The sequence below is a fragment of the Acanthochromis polyacanthus genome, chromosome 22 (assembly GCF_021347895.1).
Source record: "Acanthochromis polyacanthus isolate Apoly-LR-REF ecotype Palm Island chromosome 22, KAUST_Apoly_ChrSc, whole genome shotgun sequence".
NCBI lineage: Eukaryota > Metazoa > Chordata > Actinopteri > Pomacentridae > Acanthochromis > Acanthochromis polyacanthus.
Window position 1 is genome coordinate 29,738,593 of NC_067134.1, and position 14,859 is coordinate 29,753,451.

Genomic DNA, 14,859 nt, shown 5'->3' on the forward strand with positions numbered 1-14,859 from the left:
TCAGTGTCACTCAAAGCCTGCTGAACCAGTCACATCATGATGTCTCCTGGCTTTGTTTCATGCAAATGATAATTCAGTTCTTTTTTAAGGCCACCAATTATCCAAAATGTGCATCCCCAGCACATGAACACGGCAGCTCTTGTAGGTCAGTTGGTGTGCAGGTTAACAGCTTGGATCCAATTTTAGCAGACTTGAGCAGAAAACAGTCTACTGACGCAAACACGAGCGTTCAAAAGTTTGGGGTCACTTAGAAATGTAAAACATGAAAACCCAACTTTTGAACGGTGGTGCATGTAGATCTATAAAGTCCTCTCCAGTACTCACTGCAGCTCAAGCACACCAGCTCACCTACGACCGCTCAAACACTGCGTTATGATTTCCATATCCTTCTGTACACTACCGTTCAAAAGTTTGGGGTCATCCAGACAATTCCATGTTCTCCATGAAAGCTCCCACTTTCATGTGCTAACATAACTGCACAAGGGTTTTCTAATCATCAATGAGCCTTTCAACACCATTAGCTAACACAATGTAGCATTAGAACACAGGAGTGATGGTTGCTGGAAATGTTCCTCTGTACCCCTATGGAGATATTCCATTAAAAATCAGCCATTTCCAGCTGCAATAGTCATTTACCACATTAACAAGGTCTAGACTGGATTTATCATTTATTTAATGCTATTGTCATTGAAAAAAATGATTTCAAGAAAAAGAAAAAAACATTTCTAATTGACCTCAAACTTTTGAACAGTAGTGCATATTTAGATAATGTCATATTTTTAATTAGACATGTAAGATGAAATGATGTTGATGATGGCTCGTGTCCTTGTTCCTCTTTTAGCACACATCACACAGTATTACAATGAAGAAGAACATTCAATCATCAAATACAATCATTTTCATAACAAGCTGCTGTGGAGGCAAAACCTTTTTGTTCTTTGCAATAAATCTTTTGTTCTTTTATTCAGAGCTCTGAAGGTACAGGTGACACAGAGTGCAAAGCAGTCTATGTGTCAAGTCAAACTGGAAGGAGATGAGAACTCAAAGGAGAAGCATTTACGCACAGGTCCTACACTCAGCTGGGGCGGAAACAATCTGCGGCTGCAGGTTTGCCACCGGCGGCAAAAAAAGGGGACACACGCAGGACTGAGGAGGAACTGAGAATGAATGACCGCGTTCAAACAAAGTGACCGTGAGTTTCTGTTGGGAAAGCATCAAGATCTGCAGCAAACTGTGCAGGATTGCCTTCATCTCCAAAATCCGGGTTGCAGCCGGTAAGAGCAGAATTCTGGAGACTCTAAAAGACTGTTTAAGCTGCCGATGTGTGCCACTGCAGTATGTGTTAGCATTAGCATTAGCCACGGAGAACAGCCACGAGGGGCTTGCTGTAAACTTTGTCTGTTTCCCAATAATTTCCGTGTGTTTTGTAATTGTTCAGTTGAAAATAAGATTGCAGGCTAATTGGTGCTAATTAGAGGGTTCCAGCTAAGACCAGTGAATTCATCCTGTTTGTAATGGTGGGTTTTTACGATGCCCTTTATTTATTTATTGGATCTGGAAAGGATTGCACTTTAAAAAGCACTTTATGCACTTTAAATCATTTTAGAACCATGAAGTAAAAAGTATAAAATGGTTTAAAAAAAATTTGATAAAAATGCTCAGAGTAATTTGTTAAACTGTGATTTAAAATCAACTCTTCAGAATGCAGATAAATTCATGTGTGGTATAGTATTGGGTTGAATATTGCTCATGCCATGATTTGTCGCTTCAGTTTATGTGGTGTTGAGGTTGGACAACATAAAGTGAGTGGAGTAGCATTTGCCAATGTGGTGAAAATGTCCATGAGGAATGGTTGTTACTATTTGCTGAATGCAGTAATGTGAACATTGTCCTTTTGTGTTCTGTTTAAAGGTTTTTCACCTTAATCTATCAGAGTTGCCACCTCTGTATCTCATGAATTTGTGACCACTGCAAAATAAAAGAGGGAAAAGAAAGAAAGCAACTGTCTGATTGATGAGTGGAGTCCTGCTCAAACCCTGGGTAGATGAAACATCCTTTTTCAAGTGGGGAAACTGCAGAAACTGTGAGAAAAATCATCAATGAGAATCACCTGTCATTGAAAGTGGGAGGACACTTGACACTATGGAGAGTGCAAAGAACAGAGAGTGAGAGCTGCCTTTAAACAGAACACTGAGCAGTAAAATACATTCACTAACTTACAGCATGAACAGTTTTCTACCAGCAGTCCTGTCTTGAATCACCTGCAGTAGCATCTTTATGTTCTCTTTATTCTCTTTTTCCATGTCTGTTTTCTGTCTGTGTTCCTTATTTTTAACAGTTTAAGTTCATTTGTATCAGTTTTAGGTGAAACTGAAAAGAGCTAAAAGTGAAACTATTGAGTTGAAATGTGTCCTCTGTGTTGGCTGATGAACATATGGACACTCTGACACTTGTGTATAGAGTGGTATCCTAATGAAGATGGTTTGATGTGACAGGTGATTGGCAGGAGGAGGAGAGTCTGACGGAGGAGCAGAGGAATGTTGGCAGCCATTTAGTCTGAGCTCAACAACGGAGGGAAACATGGATTCTTCACAAAAAGTGAGAAACATACCACTGTAACATTATTATCATTCATTTGTTCTTTAAAATGTCTAAAGTTGCTCCAGTTGGTTCGATGGGCCGACCAAAGCCAGGTGACGTTGGCTGGAGAGATGTAGCTCTGCAGAAGCAGCTGTACTGAGGATATAATGTGGACTGCTAGGAAGCTGCTTGTTTTTGTTTGAGGCTGAACTAGCTGCTGATCATACTTTCTGAAAATGTCTTACATGGTGATGAAGATAAGTAACGGAAGAAAAGTCTTGTTTTTCAGCAAGTTGTCCAGGAAGGTAAAGAGCAGCATTTCTTTGGTAGAGAATAATACTTTTGAGCATTGTGAGTTGTTCGCCAGTCTAGCCTTTTTTAACCCTTGCCTCAGGTTAAAATTGGTCCAGCTCTCCGTTTAAAGGGTTAGATTCTATCTGCCTATTAGTATTTCACCTAACAGGTTTCAGCAGAATAAATTAAGCTGGAATCGAGAGACACTCGCCCAGGTTCTAACTGCCTTGCATCCGAATGTCTCACCCCTCTTATCTGATAAATGCTATCCCACCAAAGCAGCCTTTCTAAGTGGTAGAATTGATCTATCATTACACATTCGTTATCGGTCAGCTTCTCTCATAAGGACTTGCCTGCACTTGGTGCTATTCCTGGGTTCGTTTTAGAGGTTTGGAAAGAACTAACCTCAGGGGTAATGTTTAAACACTCTCACTTTGGACTAAGTAACCTTTAAGAACCATTGGTTTGAATGCACACAATCAACTTAACTTTTTTACCACTATGCAGATTTTCAGTGATTTATAATAATTTCATTAGGCTTCTCTTTAAATGCAATACAGCTTTTTATTAAGCAAATTTTAGCAAGAGCACAGCTTCAATTCATGATTAAAACAATTAATTATTTCTGATTAAAAATGAGACTAAGTAAATAAATTGAGCGTACCTGACAATCTTCTCTAATTATTAAATTTAGGAGAGAGAGCGAACAGCGTGGCCACTACCGTATCACTCGGTCTTGTCTTGCGTCTGGAAAGCACTCAGTTGTCCGGAGGACTCGGTACGATGTCTTCTTTGTGGACAAAGGATCTTATCCCTCGGCAGGGGGAGCGGAGGAGTCCTGTAAGCCAATCGCGGTCTGGCAGTTATCTTCTGGAATTGGCTGGAACGTTAGTGCTTACGCCCCAGCTGTCTTCTCTGTGGTATGGTGGTGATGGGAAACCCTCGTCTGTTCAGGCGTAGTGGGTCACTGGGTCTCCAGCCCGGGGAGGGGAACAGCCCGGTGCTGTTGCCTCCTTTGCCTCTTCGGTGTAGTCGGTTCTTCCCTCTATTGTTTCTTCTGGATAACTGCAGAACCTCTTAGGACTCTCCGTTTGGCAGAAGTGTGGTCTTCACTTGTTGAACAAGTCAGACAAAGACTTTGCTTCCAACGATGTCCTCAGCGATCTCTGAGCCTAAGTCCGGTCGCTTCCCGTCTCTCGGGCAAAGAGGAAGGTGAAGATTCTTCAGAACTCTGGCCAGTTCCCTTTGCTGCTCTTCTGGCGGCTTCGGCGAACAACTCCCCCGTAATGTCTCTGCTCTCCCATTCTATACTCCTCCAACACACAAACTGGCTAGGTACGCCGCTCTGACACCGTCTAACTTATGCAATCAACTTTGTCATCACATACAAAGTTAATACAGAAGTCATGTTGTTACAGCAATACACAGTGTCCACGTTCTGTTTAGCACACACACATTTCAGCCCACCCTTTTGGGTTTTTCCCAAACTTCCCTTTTTTCTGAGGAGGCTGCAATGTCATTGTGGCTGCCAAGTCATGGTGACTGTTGTTTACTGCACTTCTGCTTTTTTAAGGCCTGGACACACAAGCTTATGAGGCCTGTACGCACACACAGAGCCTAACCAAGGATTACTTCACACAGAATCACTTCTTAAATCATTCTTCTCAATCTGAACATAATAAATCATTGAATCATTACTTTAATCAAATCAACACTTCAAAAAAATATAGGTGTATATTTTAGCCAGCATAATCATATGATTAACTTATAATGTTTCTTCTTTAAGATCTTTATTTGTCTGCTTCAAAACCTTTGTTACCTTAGGGCCGTAATAAGCCTGAGTTCTCTCTGAGACCTCAACATCTGCATCTTACTTGACAGAGTTTACCAGCCTTTTCCTTCTCAAGAAATTCAGACAGTTGAACCCAGAAGTTTACTTACACTGTATAAAACGACACATAACCCTTTTTTTAATTGACACGATCTGACATTAAATCTGGCAATGCTTCTCCTGCTTTATGTCAGTTAAGATGACCAAAATTATCTTTAAATTACTTTCTTCACAATCTTGGACTTGACTATGGACTTTAGCCATACTATGTTCCAAGGGAGTTCAGTCACATCATCACAATACTTGTTTACATTCCACCCAAGGCAACTGACTTGGTTCCATGTGATGTTTTGCATGATACTGTTGCTAGGATACAGACTCAACATCCTGAGGCACTTGTAATAATATCAGATTTCAATCATATCAGCCTCTCCTCTCATCTGACTGGATTTACAACAGTTTAACTGCCCTACCAGAGAGAATAAAACCCTAGACCTGCTGTATGCCAGTGTCAAAGAAGCTTACAGAGCTACTGCCTTACCACCACTGGGCAGGTCAGATCATAACTTGGTTTATCTGCAGACCTGTTCCAAACCTTGTGTGCTGAGACAGCCTGCAACTAAAGTCCAAATCAGAAGATGGACTCCTCAAGCTAGTGAAGCTCTAAGGGACTGCTTTGAATCAACAGACTGGAATGTGCTTCTGGAAACAGATGAGGACAGTATGAACACTGACAGACAGGTTAATTGTTTTAGTGAATACATCAGCTTCTGTAGAGACACAGTCATACCTGCAAAGGGGTCATTCCGTGTGGTTTCACCAGATGGTGACCATCTTCAAATTAGTCCTAAATTTGTATGTCACTAGATGGTTGCAAAAGTACTTTCTATGCAAAATGTAGGCCTGTAGCTCAAATAGTTTGTGTTGTAGGGGTCTGAAATTTTCAGAATTTGGGCTATAAATAGCTAAGAAAAGCCTCGCCAGGTTTTTTTTTTTTTTTCATCTTAAGTGGTAAATTCTCAGTCTTTAGAGATACCAGAGAGCTGTGAGTTGGTAAACAAGGCCTCTGCATGGAGCTAGTGCCCCACAAACATCCCCGGGTGTTTTCCTACACTCTGCAGGCCATGGGGACTAGCTAAAAATGCTAAAAGATTAAGAGATACCTACTCATGAGTGAGGTTTGGGACTTAAAAGTACTAGAAATACTGCACAGAAGTGTTCGAACACCCCTGGGTTCCATTCTACACAAACTTGTGTGATAACTTAGCAAACTGGAGCTTTCTAGGTACCTCAGTGTGGAAAATATTAGCTCCCAAAGTTGGACGAGATTTTGAATTGGCTATTTTTGGTGGCAAAAATCTCAGTGTGGGACAGGTACCAGAGACCCCAAATTTTTCTACAAGACAGTTCCATATGTCTTCTATCACTGTACAAAAAGCAGCAGGGTTATATTTGTAGTTACTGAGATATTCTTACTCAAAATGGCATGGGTAATGTCAAAATCATTTTTTGCTTTTCGGTACTTTAAATTGGGATACAAGTATTAGTAGTCATTCCAATTGTAGTATTATGTATGTTTTGTTATTTTTGAAATGTTAGTTGTTAAAGGTGACTCCCTTCAAAAAGTGTAATGCCCGTTTTGTGTCACAAGGTCTAGTTTAGAGCCATACCTGTAGATATCATGACATGTTGACACCATTTGCAATGCATCCATGTAATTATAACATGAATTCAATTTAGGACATGCAATTTGTATGTACACATACAAATTACATGTACTAAATTACATGTACTAACTTGAATTCATGTTATAATTACATGTATACATGTAATTAGACATGATTATCTGCTCTCCTCGGCGTTAAACCTCGACACGCATGTTTTTTTTCTTTTTTACTGCTCCTCGTCTCCACTGTGCCAGGTCAGCTTCTGCTCGTAGAAGTCGATGACCACCAATTTGTATGTACACATCCAAATTACATGTACTAACTTGAATTCCACCTGAATGTCCACCTGAGACTGGTCTAAAAATTTAGACTTCATCTACAAAAGGGCCAGAGCCGACTTTTTTGCCTGAGAACACTTCGATCAATAGACATCTGCAGTAAGATGCTGCAGATGTTTTATCAGTCTGTGGTAGCAAGTGTCGTGTTTTATGCTGCAGTCTGCTGGGGAGGCAGTATAAAGAACAAGGATGCAAGGCGTCTGAACAAACTGATTAAAAAAGCTGGCTGTGTAGTTGGAATCGGATTGAACACATTGGAGGATGAGGTGGAGAGACGGACACTTAGAAAGATGGAGGCCATTCTGACAAACATGGATCATCCACTTCACATCTGCCTCAGTGAACAACAAAACATCGGTGGACGGCTCCTATCGCTGTTTTACAGGACTGAAGGATTCAGGAAATCTTTCTTGCCATCAGCAATCGGACTGTTTAATTCAAAAGCAAAAGATAAGACCAAACAATTGAATTCGCCTTCGGGGATCAATAAAGTCATTCTATTCTACAATCAGAAGTTTGCATACACTAAGATTGCTATGCCTTCAAGATAATGATGTCCTGACTTTGAAAGCTTTTGATAGATTAAGATGTATTTTCAGGCACACCTCAAACACACTGCTTCCTTGTGTGACGACATTAGAAAATCTAAAGAAATCAGCCAAGACATCAGGAGGACATTTGTGGGCCTCCACAGGTGTGGTTCATCCTTGGGTGCAATTTCCAGATTGCTGTGGTTTGACGTTTATCTGTCCAAACAATTACATGAACGGATCAACACCATGGGAATGTCAAGCCATCCTACTGCTCAAGATGGAGATTGGTTAAGGTTAGGATTGTTTTGGAGGGAAATGTGCTCATCAATCCCAGAACAAAAGCAAACGACCTTGTGAAGATGCTTGCTGAGGATGGCCTGAGTACACCATCCCAACTGTGAAGCATGGGGGTGGCAGCACCATGTTGTGGGAGTGTTTTTGCTGCAGGAGGGACTGGTGCACTTCACAAAATAGATGGCATCAAGAGGATAGAACATTATGTGGAAATATTGAGGCAACATCGGCCAGCAAATGAAAGCTTGGGCTCAAATGGGTCTTCCAAATGGACAAGGACAGCGCTGGTGTAAATCTGACACTGTCCTGGAGAAACTGCACTACTGACTTAGAACTGCTTTCTGCTTCACTGTGCCCTCCACATCTGCCTCAGAAATTTCCCCAGGTATTTGTGAAACTTGTCTATATCCATCCAAAGGCCAGTGAAATAAATACCTGTGGGCTTATCCATCAGGTCATCCAGAGACTTCAGTCCAACTCCCCGGATGCACCTAACATCAGTCAGGGAGACATGAACCACTGCACACTAAAACACACACTGAGAGACTTCCATCAGTACATCACATGTCCCACTAGATGAGACAAAATCTTTGATCTCTGTTAGAACAATGTGAAAGGTGCTTCTAAGTCCATCTGTAACCCACCTAAAAACGTGACATCAATAAATAAATAGTTAATTAAAATACATAAAAACATTGAAAAGGTTACATCTGATCCACCAAGAGTTAAAATCTGATGATTAAAATGCATAAATAAGTTCATTTGCTTGAAATATGTTCATTTAATTAATTGAAAGTCAGTTAAAAACAGTCAGAAAGCTCCTTTAATTAAAATGATTAAAAGTATGGCTGTTAAAAATTACAACGCTCCTTCCCCTTTAAGCGTTTTGCTGCCTCGTGCCTTTAACCAAAACGTGCACTGCACAGCGCAGCAGAGAGCAGACGACAGACGGAGAGGAGAAAAGCAGAGAAAAATAATGAACGAAACTTCTTTAAAACGAGTTTATTGGAGATTGGGAAAAGAAACCAGCCCGGTTGCTGATGCGCGAGGATTGTGTTGAAGTTAACCGCAACGGTTTTTGGTGAGTTTTGATTTGTTTTATGGTAAACTTTTTCAGCAACATGTACGCACGTGGATGCTAGCAAAAGGGCTAATGTTGAAACGTGGAGGAAATCGTTAATTCTGTTTAGTGGTGAATGTTTTGTTTATTGAGGAGACCAAATGTGTATCAGTACATGTCATGTTAGTGGAAGAGTTTCACTGCATTTAAAACATTTCATTTTGTTTGAAGGACAATGCTTTTAGAATCAAAAATGCTGCTCTGCAACCATGTCTTCTTTGATGAGCGACTTAGCAGTAATGTTAATATGCACAAGCATACAGAGTTGCAGTTTTAGTTCATGTAGCCAGGATAATTCATTTTATTTATGACCTGTTGTGCAGGTCAGGTTTTTTGGTCCTGCTGAATTGGTCAGAGACTTTCTGTTCTGTGGCGTGCGAGGAGACGAGGCACACACGACGTGGGATTTTAGATGGCGAGCCAGACCCGTGAACTCTGTTTTCAGTGACAAGAACTCATCTTCATCGTGCCAGTGAGGACACTGCTGTCACTTTGGAGCTGTTGGTAAACTCGCTGCCTGAGTGGTAGGAGTATTGGATTCTTTCTTTTTCCTCTATTTGAACTAAACTGAGTTGGAGTAAACAACTGAACTGGAACTGAGAACATAATTGGAACTGAACTTGAAGTGAAACTGAAATGTTACATGTTCATGGTTGTTCATAATTATCAGTTATGAGTGAGATGGGATTGTGTTGCAATTCATTTTCATTTGGGAATTGTGGTTTTACTTTTTTTTACCTGTGAAATAGAAGGAAGAGTTAACTCAAGAGTATAACTAAACTCAAAATAGGTACAAACTTGTAGCCTAAATAAGATAACCATTAACAGACCGGTCTAAACTAATGAAAAAAGTGTAGTTGAATCTAAGATGAAGAGTTTAACCTAACAAACTGCTCAAACAAAGTGGTTCAGTGAACTAAACTGTTTCTAATACTGAAAGGAAGAACCTAAAAAAGGGAAAAGAGTGAAGCACCTTTATTTTTCCTATTTTTATTTTAGCTGCAGGGATTGTCGAACAGTTGTTAACATTGAATATTGTTTGTCTTAAATCTGTGTCAAAAATTCACTAAAGTGCCGGCTTTTGTATTTAAAGTACATGGTCTCTGGTCTAAATTTAGTGTTGTTTCCCCACTCCTTCAGAACCTAGAATTGGTCCAGTAGTTTAAAGGGTTGTATCAGTGATACAAGCACTACAAATCCCCCTCCCTCCTCTGGGTTCCTCTGACCACAACTGCATCCTCCTTATCTCTGTCTACTACTGTACTGAAGCAAGGCAAAGTGCAGAACATCAGAGTGAAAGTTTGTCACACTCTGCAGGGATGTCTGGAGGTTACTGACTGGGACGTGTTTAAGGAGTCCTCAGCTGATATTGATGAACCGACTGATGTTGTGAGCAGCTGGGTCACAGACTGTGAAACCAGTGTTATTCCTGAAAAAAACTGTTAAACTATATCCAAACACTAAGCCATGGCTTTCTAAGAATCTTAAAGACCTACTGTACAGAAAGAAAACAGTCTTCAGAGAAGGAAATACACTAAATCTGTATAACCGACAGAAGGAAATAAAGTAGGAGATCAGGACCCACAAAAGACAATACAAAGACAAACTTGAGTCTCAGCTCAAAATGAACAACCTCAGTTCAGTCTGGGACGGCATGAATCTGATCACTGGGACTAATTAATGTGTCAATGAGAGAGTTCAGCTCAGCGGTTATAATTCTGATTTAGAGCTGGCTCAAAGTCTAAACAGTTTTTATGTCAGGTTTGACTCCCATGATTTTAGGGCTAAACATGCTGAGACTAAAAACTGTCTCATGTCAGCCTCTCCACAGAATCCCTTTCTTGATGTGGGCAATGTAATCTGGTGTCTCAAACAGTGCAGACCAAAGAAAAGTCCTCTACCTGATTACATCGTTGATTGAAAACTTTTTCTACGTCTGACTAAATGACCAAGATTGCTGCTGATCTCCCTGTCTATCTTATGTTTTGTTTGATTTTTCTTTAAATGGCTTTTATTTTGCTTGTAATTGTTTTACTGTGTTTTTTCCATTTTTAAAACATTTCCTTTAATCGTTCCTATTCCTTTAACTGTTTTACTGTTTTGTTGCTTTTGTTGTTTGATGGTGAACGCTTGTGTAACTGCTGCACAACAAATTGCCGGGGTCGTTGGGGTCAAATCCAGAATTCAGTGGCAGAATTACAGTTCTTTTCTGGACTGGTATCAACATCTGTGCCCCTAGGAGAAACTAGAAAGTGTTGGTGGTCTGAATTGACCCTGCTGCCATTAAGACCTAAATCTGGACGTTAATGTTGTATGCTTTTCATATTGTATACTGACAGTCAATAGAAACTTTGAGGTAGAAATGTACGCAGAATTCTACTTGTAGGGGGGTTGTAATTCATTGTGGATAGAGGTCGACCGATGTGGGATTTTTAAAGGCCGATGCCGATGCCGATTTTTGAAAAAAAATTCAGCCGATGGCCGATATCTAAGGCCGATTTTGGAAGCCGATATTCAAGGCCGATATACCTATATATATATATATATATATATATCAGTATATGTACAAAGCATTGATTATGAAAGACAATTGCGAATTTGCGACACTAAAAGAAGAAACATGTGTATGCTAAAAATTAAACTCTACCATTGCAGTAGTAGAACTCTTAACATTTATTTAACTTTAAATTGCACACAGAAAAATACAATATCAAAACGTAACCTGAGTGAGATTTTGTAAACAAATCAAACTGTAAAACTGTAAATTGAAAAGTGGCTTCAGTGCAAATTGCTCAGTATCAAAGATTAATGTTATCACACAATAAAACTTTAAATTGCACACAAAAAATACAATATCAAAACGTAACCTGAGTGAGATTTTGTAAACAAATCAAACTGTAAAACTGTAAATTGAAAAGTGGCTTCAGTGCAAATTGCTCAGTATCAATGATTAATGTTATCACACAATAAAATGAACACTTCTAAAATATAAATAAAAATGTAGTGCAGTTTGGCATTAGAAATAAATAAACACAAATATACACATTACACAAAATAAAACACAAAATGAAATACCAGAGTTAAAAATAAAATGGACATTAACCTTCAGTCTTTGGATCAACTGTCCTCAGTGCCTTAACAAATCCTTTGTTCATATTTATGCAACATGGAAAAAGTGAAGCATCACACAAATATAAAGAATAAATATGTAAACAGTTGCAAAGTTGAAACATTTATGAAAAAACAAACTTATTTGCAGTGTGCTACTTACACTACCAAGATTTTAAAGAACTGTGCATGTAAACAGTGTTTTGTTGGATCTGACACTTTCCTTAATACTCCCATTTTAGAAGAGGAAGATTGTAATGCAAAAAACACAGTCTTTCAGCATTTTCTCCTGTGAGCCTGTTCCTTTTTGTAGTGTAAATATTTCCCACTTCACTAAAAACCCTTTCACTGGGAACTGACGAAGGGGGTGCAGACAGAAACTTTTGGGCAATGGGTGCAAGTAGATTGAATCGAACGGCATTGTGTTGCCACCATTCCAAAGGGTTACCAGTCTTTCGATCTATCAGTGGCTCATGCAGGTACTGATCAAGCTGGGATGAGATGTCAGACTCTTGTGCAGTCTCATCGGGAGATGTTGTTTGCAGAATATTTGCAAACATTTGCTCAACTAGTCCAGGCCTTGGTCTTTCTTCCACCTCAGCAGCCACTCTCTTTTGTTTCGGCTGGGTTGCATCATCTGTGGACATATAGAGGTGTAAAAGTTAGCAACATATTTCTAGTTTACTGCTCCGTATCTGGGACAACTCTTAGAATACTACTTACCATGGTCAGAGCTGGTGGACGCATGTGGGGAGACAGCAGACAACAACGAGTGTTCCTCCTGTATCCACATCTGTACTGGGTCCCGTGTGGCTGCAGACAGAACATTGGCCTTGTACCTTGGATCCAAAAGGGTGGAAAGTACCAATATCTTCGAATCCTCCATTTTTGCAAATCTCCTCTCAAGACTTTGCAGCATAGTTTGGCGGAGTGTTTTGATTCCTCGTGTGGAAGGGCCCTCAGCTCTCAGTATCATTTTAAGTACAGCAATGCTTGGGATGATGCATGATATGGAGGACTCTGAGTGGCTCATCTCCAATGTAACTTCTTCAAAAGGTGCAAGTGTGTCAATGGTATTTGAAACCAACTCCCATTGGTCTGCACTTAGGGTTGTGAACTTTCCGTATTCTCCTCCATAAACATTTAAAGCGCGCTTTTGTTCAAGCATCCGCTGCATCATATGGAGTGTAGAGTTCCAGCGTGTTGGCACATCTTGCAAAATGTTGTGTAGTGGTAGGCCTAGGTCAGATTGAATTTTCTGCAGACGTTGCTTTGCCAGGATAGAATGATTGAAATGCGTGGCGCAGTGCTTTAGCTTCGCTATGATGTCAACAATGGCTCGCTGGCTGGCTAGTCCTTCATTGATGACCAGCTGCAGGGTATGGGCTGAGCAACTCAGATCTGGTACTTCAGCAAGCTTGAGCCCTTTAACCATGTTGGCTCCGCTGTCTCTTAGCACCAAAAAAACTCTCTCAAGTGGTATATGCCATTGCTCAAGCATTGCCAAAAACATCTCACTAATGTATTCGCCAGTGTGCGAGCCAGTCATTGCCTTCACATTCAGGACAACCTGCTGCCTTTTCCATTCCTCATTGATAAAGTGGCACGTGAGGCTCATCAATGACTCTGTGTCCCCTGACCAGCAATCGGTTGTGAAAGACAGGAATGGTTCAACTTCTTTATCTTTGGATGACACTAGTTCTTGAATGTGCTCCTGAACTTTGTTGTAGATGTCTTCCAAGACAGTAGTGCGGTAGTACTTTTCAGACTTAAAGTTGTACCGAGGCTCTGCATGTTGCAACACTCTCCTGAATCCGATATCATCTACCACAGTGAAGGGTTGATTGTCTGTGGCAATCATTTCGACAATCATCTTGTCAAACTTCTTTGACCTTGGGTCATTATTTCCCCATTTTCTCTTGGCATCAAATAGCTGAACTAGCGTAGGTTGCTGTGGCTGTGAAACTGATAAGGCCATTTCATCCTTTTTCTTTATTGCCTCATGGTATGCCAGTGGATGACGACTCTTTAAATGACCCCACAGGTTTGATGTGTTCATTTTCTTTTTAACATCTGCTCCCATGCTGATTGTGTTGCTACAAATGTTGCATTTGGCTTTCCCCGGCGTTGGTTGGGTAAAATGATCCCATATAGGGTTTTGTGTTTGCGCAGCCATTGCCTGCAGGAAAAAAAAAAGGTTAATGTAAGTACCATTGGACAATTGTGTAAGAAATTAATGAGGAATAGACATTAAATTACTGTTTAATTTGTAAAGGCTGTCAATAATCCAGAAGTTTTCCATCTTATTTTTATAACAAATACCTTTTTTCACCAGTTGTTTTTGTAATAAAAACTTTAAAATACTGTTTGTTTTCCTGTATTATTATTACTACATTAAAAGTATAATAATTATATTGCAATACAGTGGTTTTTTTTTGTTTTTTTTGTTTTTTTACTCCATTCATTACATAAAATATGAGTAATCTTGCACAACATGAGTGTTTTGTTATCCCACACAGCTTTTGATGAACAACTATATTCAATTACAGGATCAAACCAACACTAACTCATGTGTGGTGCTGCTGATATAAAAGTTATCTCTAGCATAACTAGACTTCTATTACTTAATTACGTAGCTCTTAGCCTTCGCTATTGGCTAATAATTCCCTTTACGTTTCCATCACTGTACTAAATTAAAGTTGAAAACTGATGACACCGCTAAAGGTGCGACTGCAGAGATAGCTTAAGCCGACTGTGCAATTGTTATTATGTCAGGAGGTCGTATGTAACTTAACCAAACTTTAGCGGACATGTTTTTAGTCCTGGAGCCAAGATTAATCCTGGAGCCAAGACGCAACAAGTGGATCTGTCATTGCCTACTGCACATATTCTCAATAATGCTTTTGCAATACGCATTAGTGCTCTTTGTATGTCTGTGGCATGAACCAAATCGTTAGTCTTTTTGTTGTTGAAGCCTCACTATGTAGCTAAGTTATTTGCTAACTATGCTAACATGGAGGATTGTTGCATGTTTGAGCCTGACGCTGGAAGTTAAACAGCTAACCTACGGTTTAATACCCACTCAGTAAAGATT

General features: G+C 39.9%; 3 protein-coding genes across 5 annotated transcripts in view; 2 read left to right on the forward strand and 1 right to left on the reverse strand.

The window, feature by feature from the left end:
• The window catches only part of LOC127531871 (zinc finger protein OZF-like), a 199,775-nt gene that overhangs the window by 74,051 nt on the left and 110,865 nt on the right, over positions 1–14,859 (reverse strand). The window lies entirely within an intron of this gene.
• Positions 1–14,859, forward strand: part of LOC127531864 (oocyte zinc finger protein XlCOF6-like) — an 81,790-nt gene that overhangs the window by 56,879 nt on the left and 10,052 nt on the right. For both annotated transcript variants that reach the window (XM_051942107.1, XM_051942106.1), the window contains one exon: positions 2,496–2,598. In XM_051942107.1, coding sequence (XP_051798067.1) covers positions 2,581–2,598 — 18 coding nt within the window. In that variant the 5' untranslated portion in view covers positions 2,496–2,580. The remainder of the gene's footprint in view (positions 1–2,495; positions 2,599–14,859) is intronic.
• Positions 1,060–14,859, forward strand: part of LOC127531869 (zinc finger protein 665-like) — a 103,961-nt gene continuing 90,161 nt past the window's right edge. The window contains 1 exon segment of the mRNA XM_051942120.1: positions 1,060–1,274. The gene's annotated coding sequence lies outside the window, so the exon portion shown is untranslated.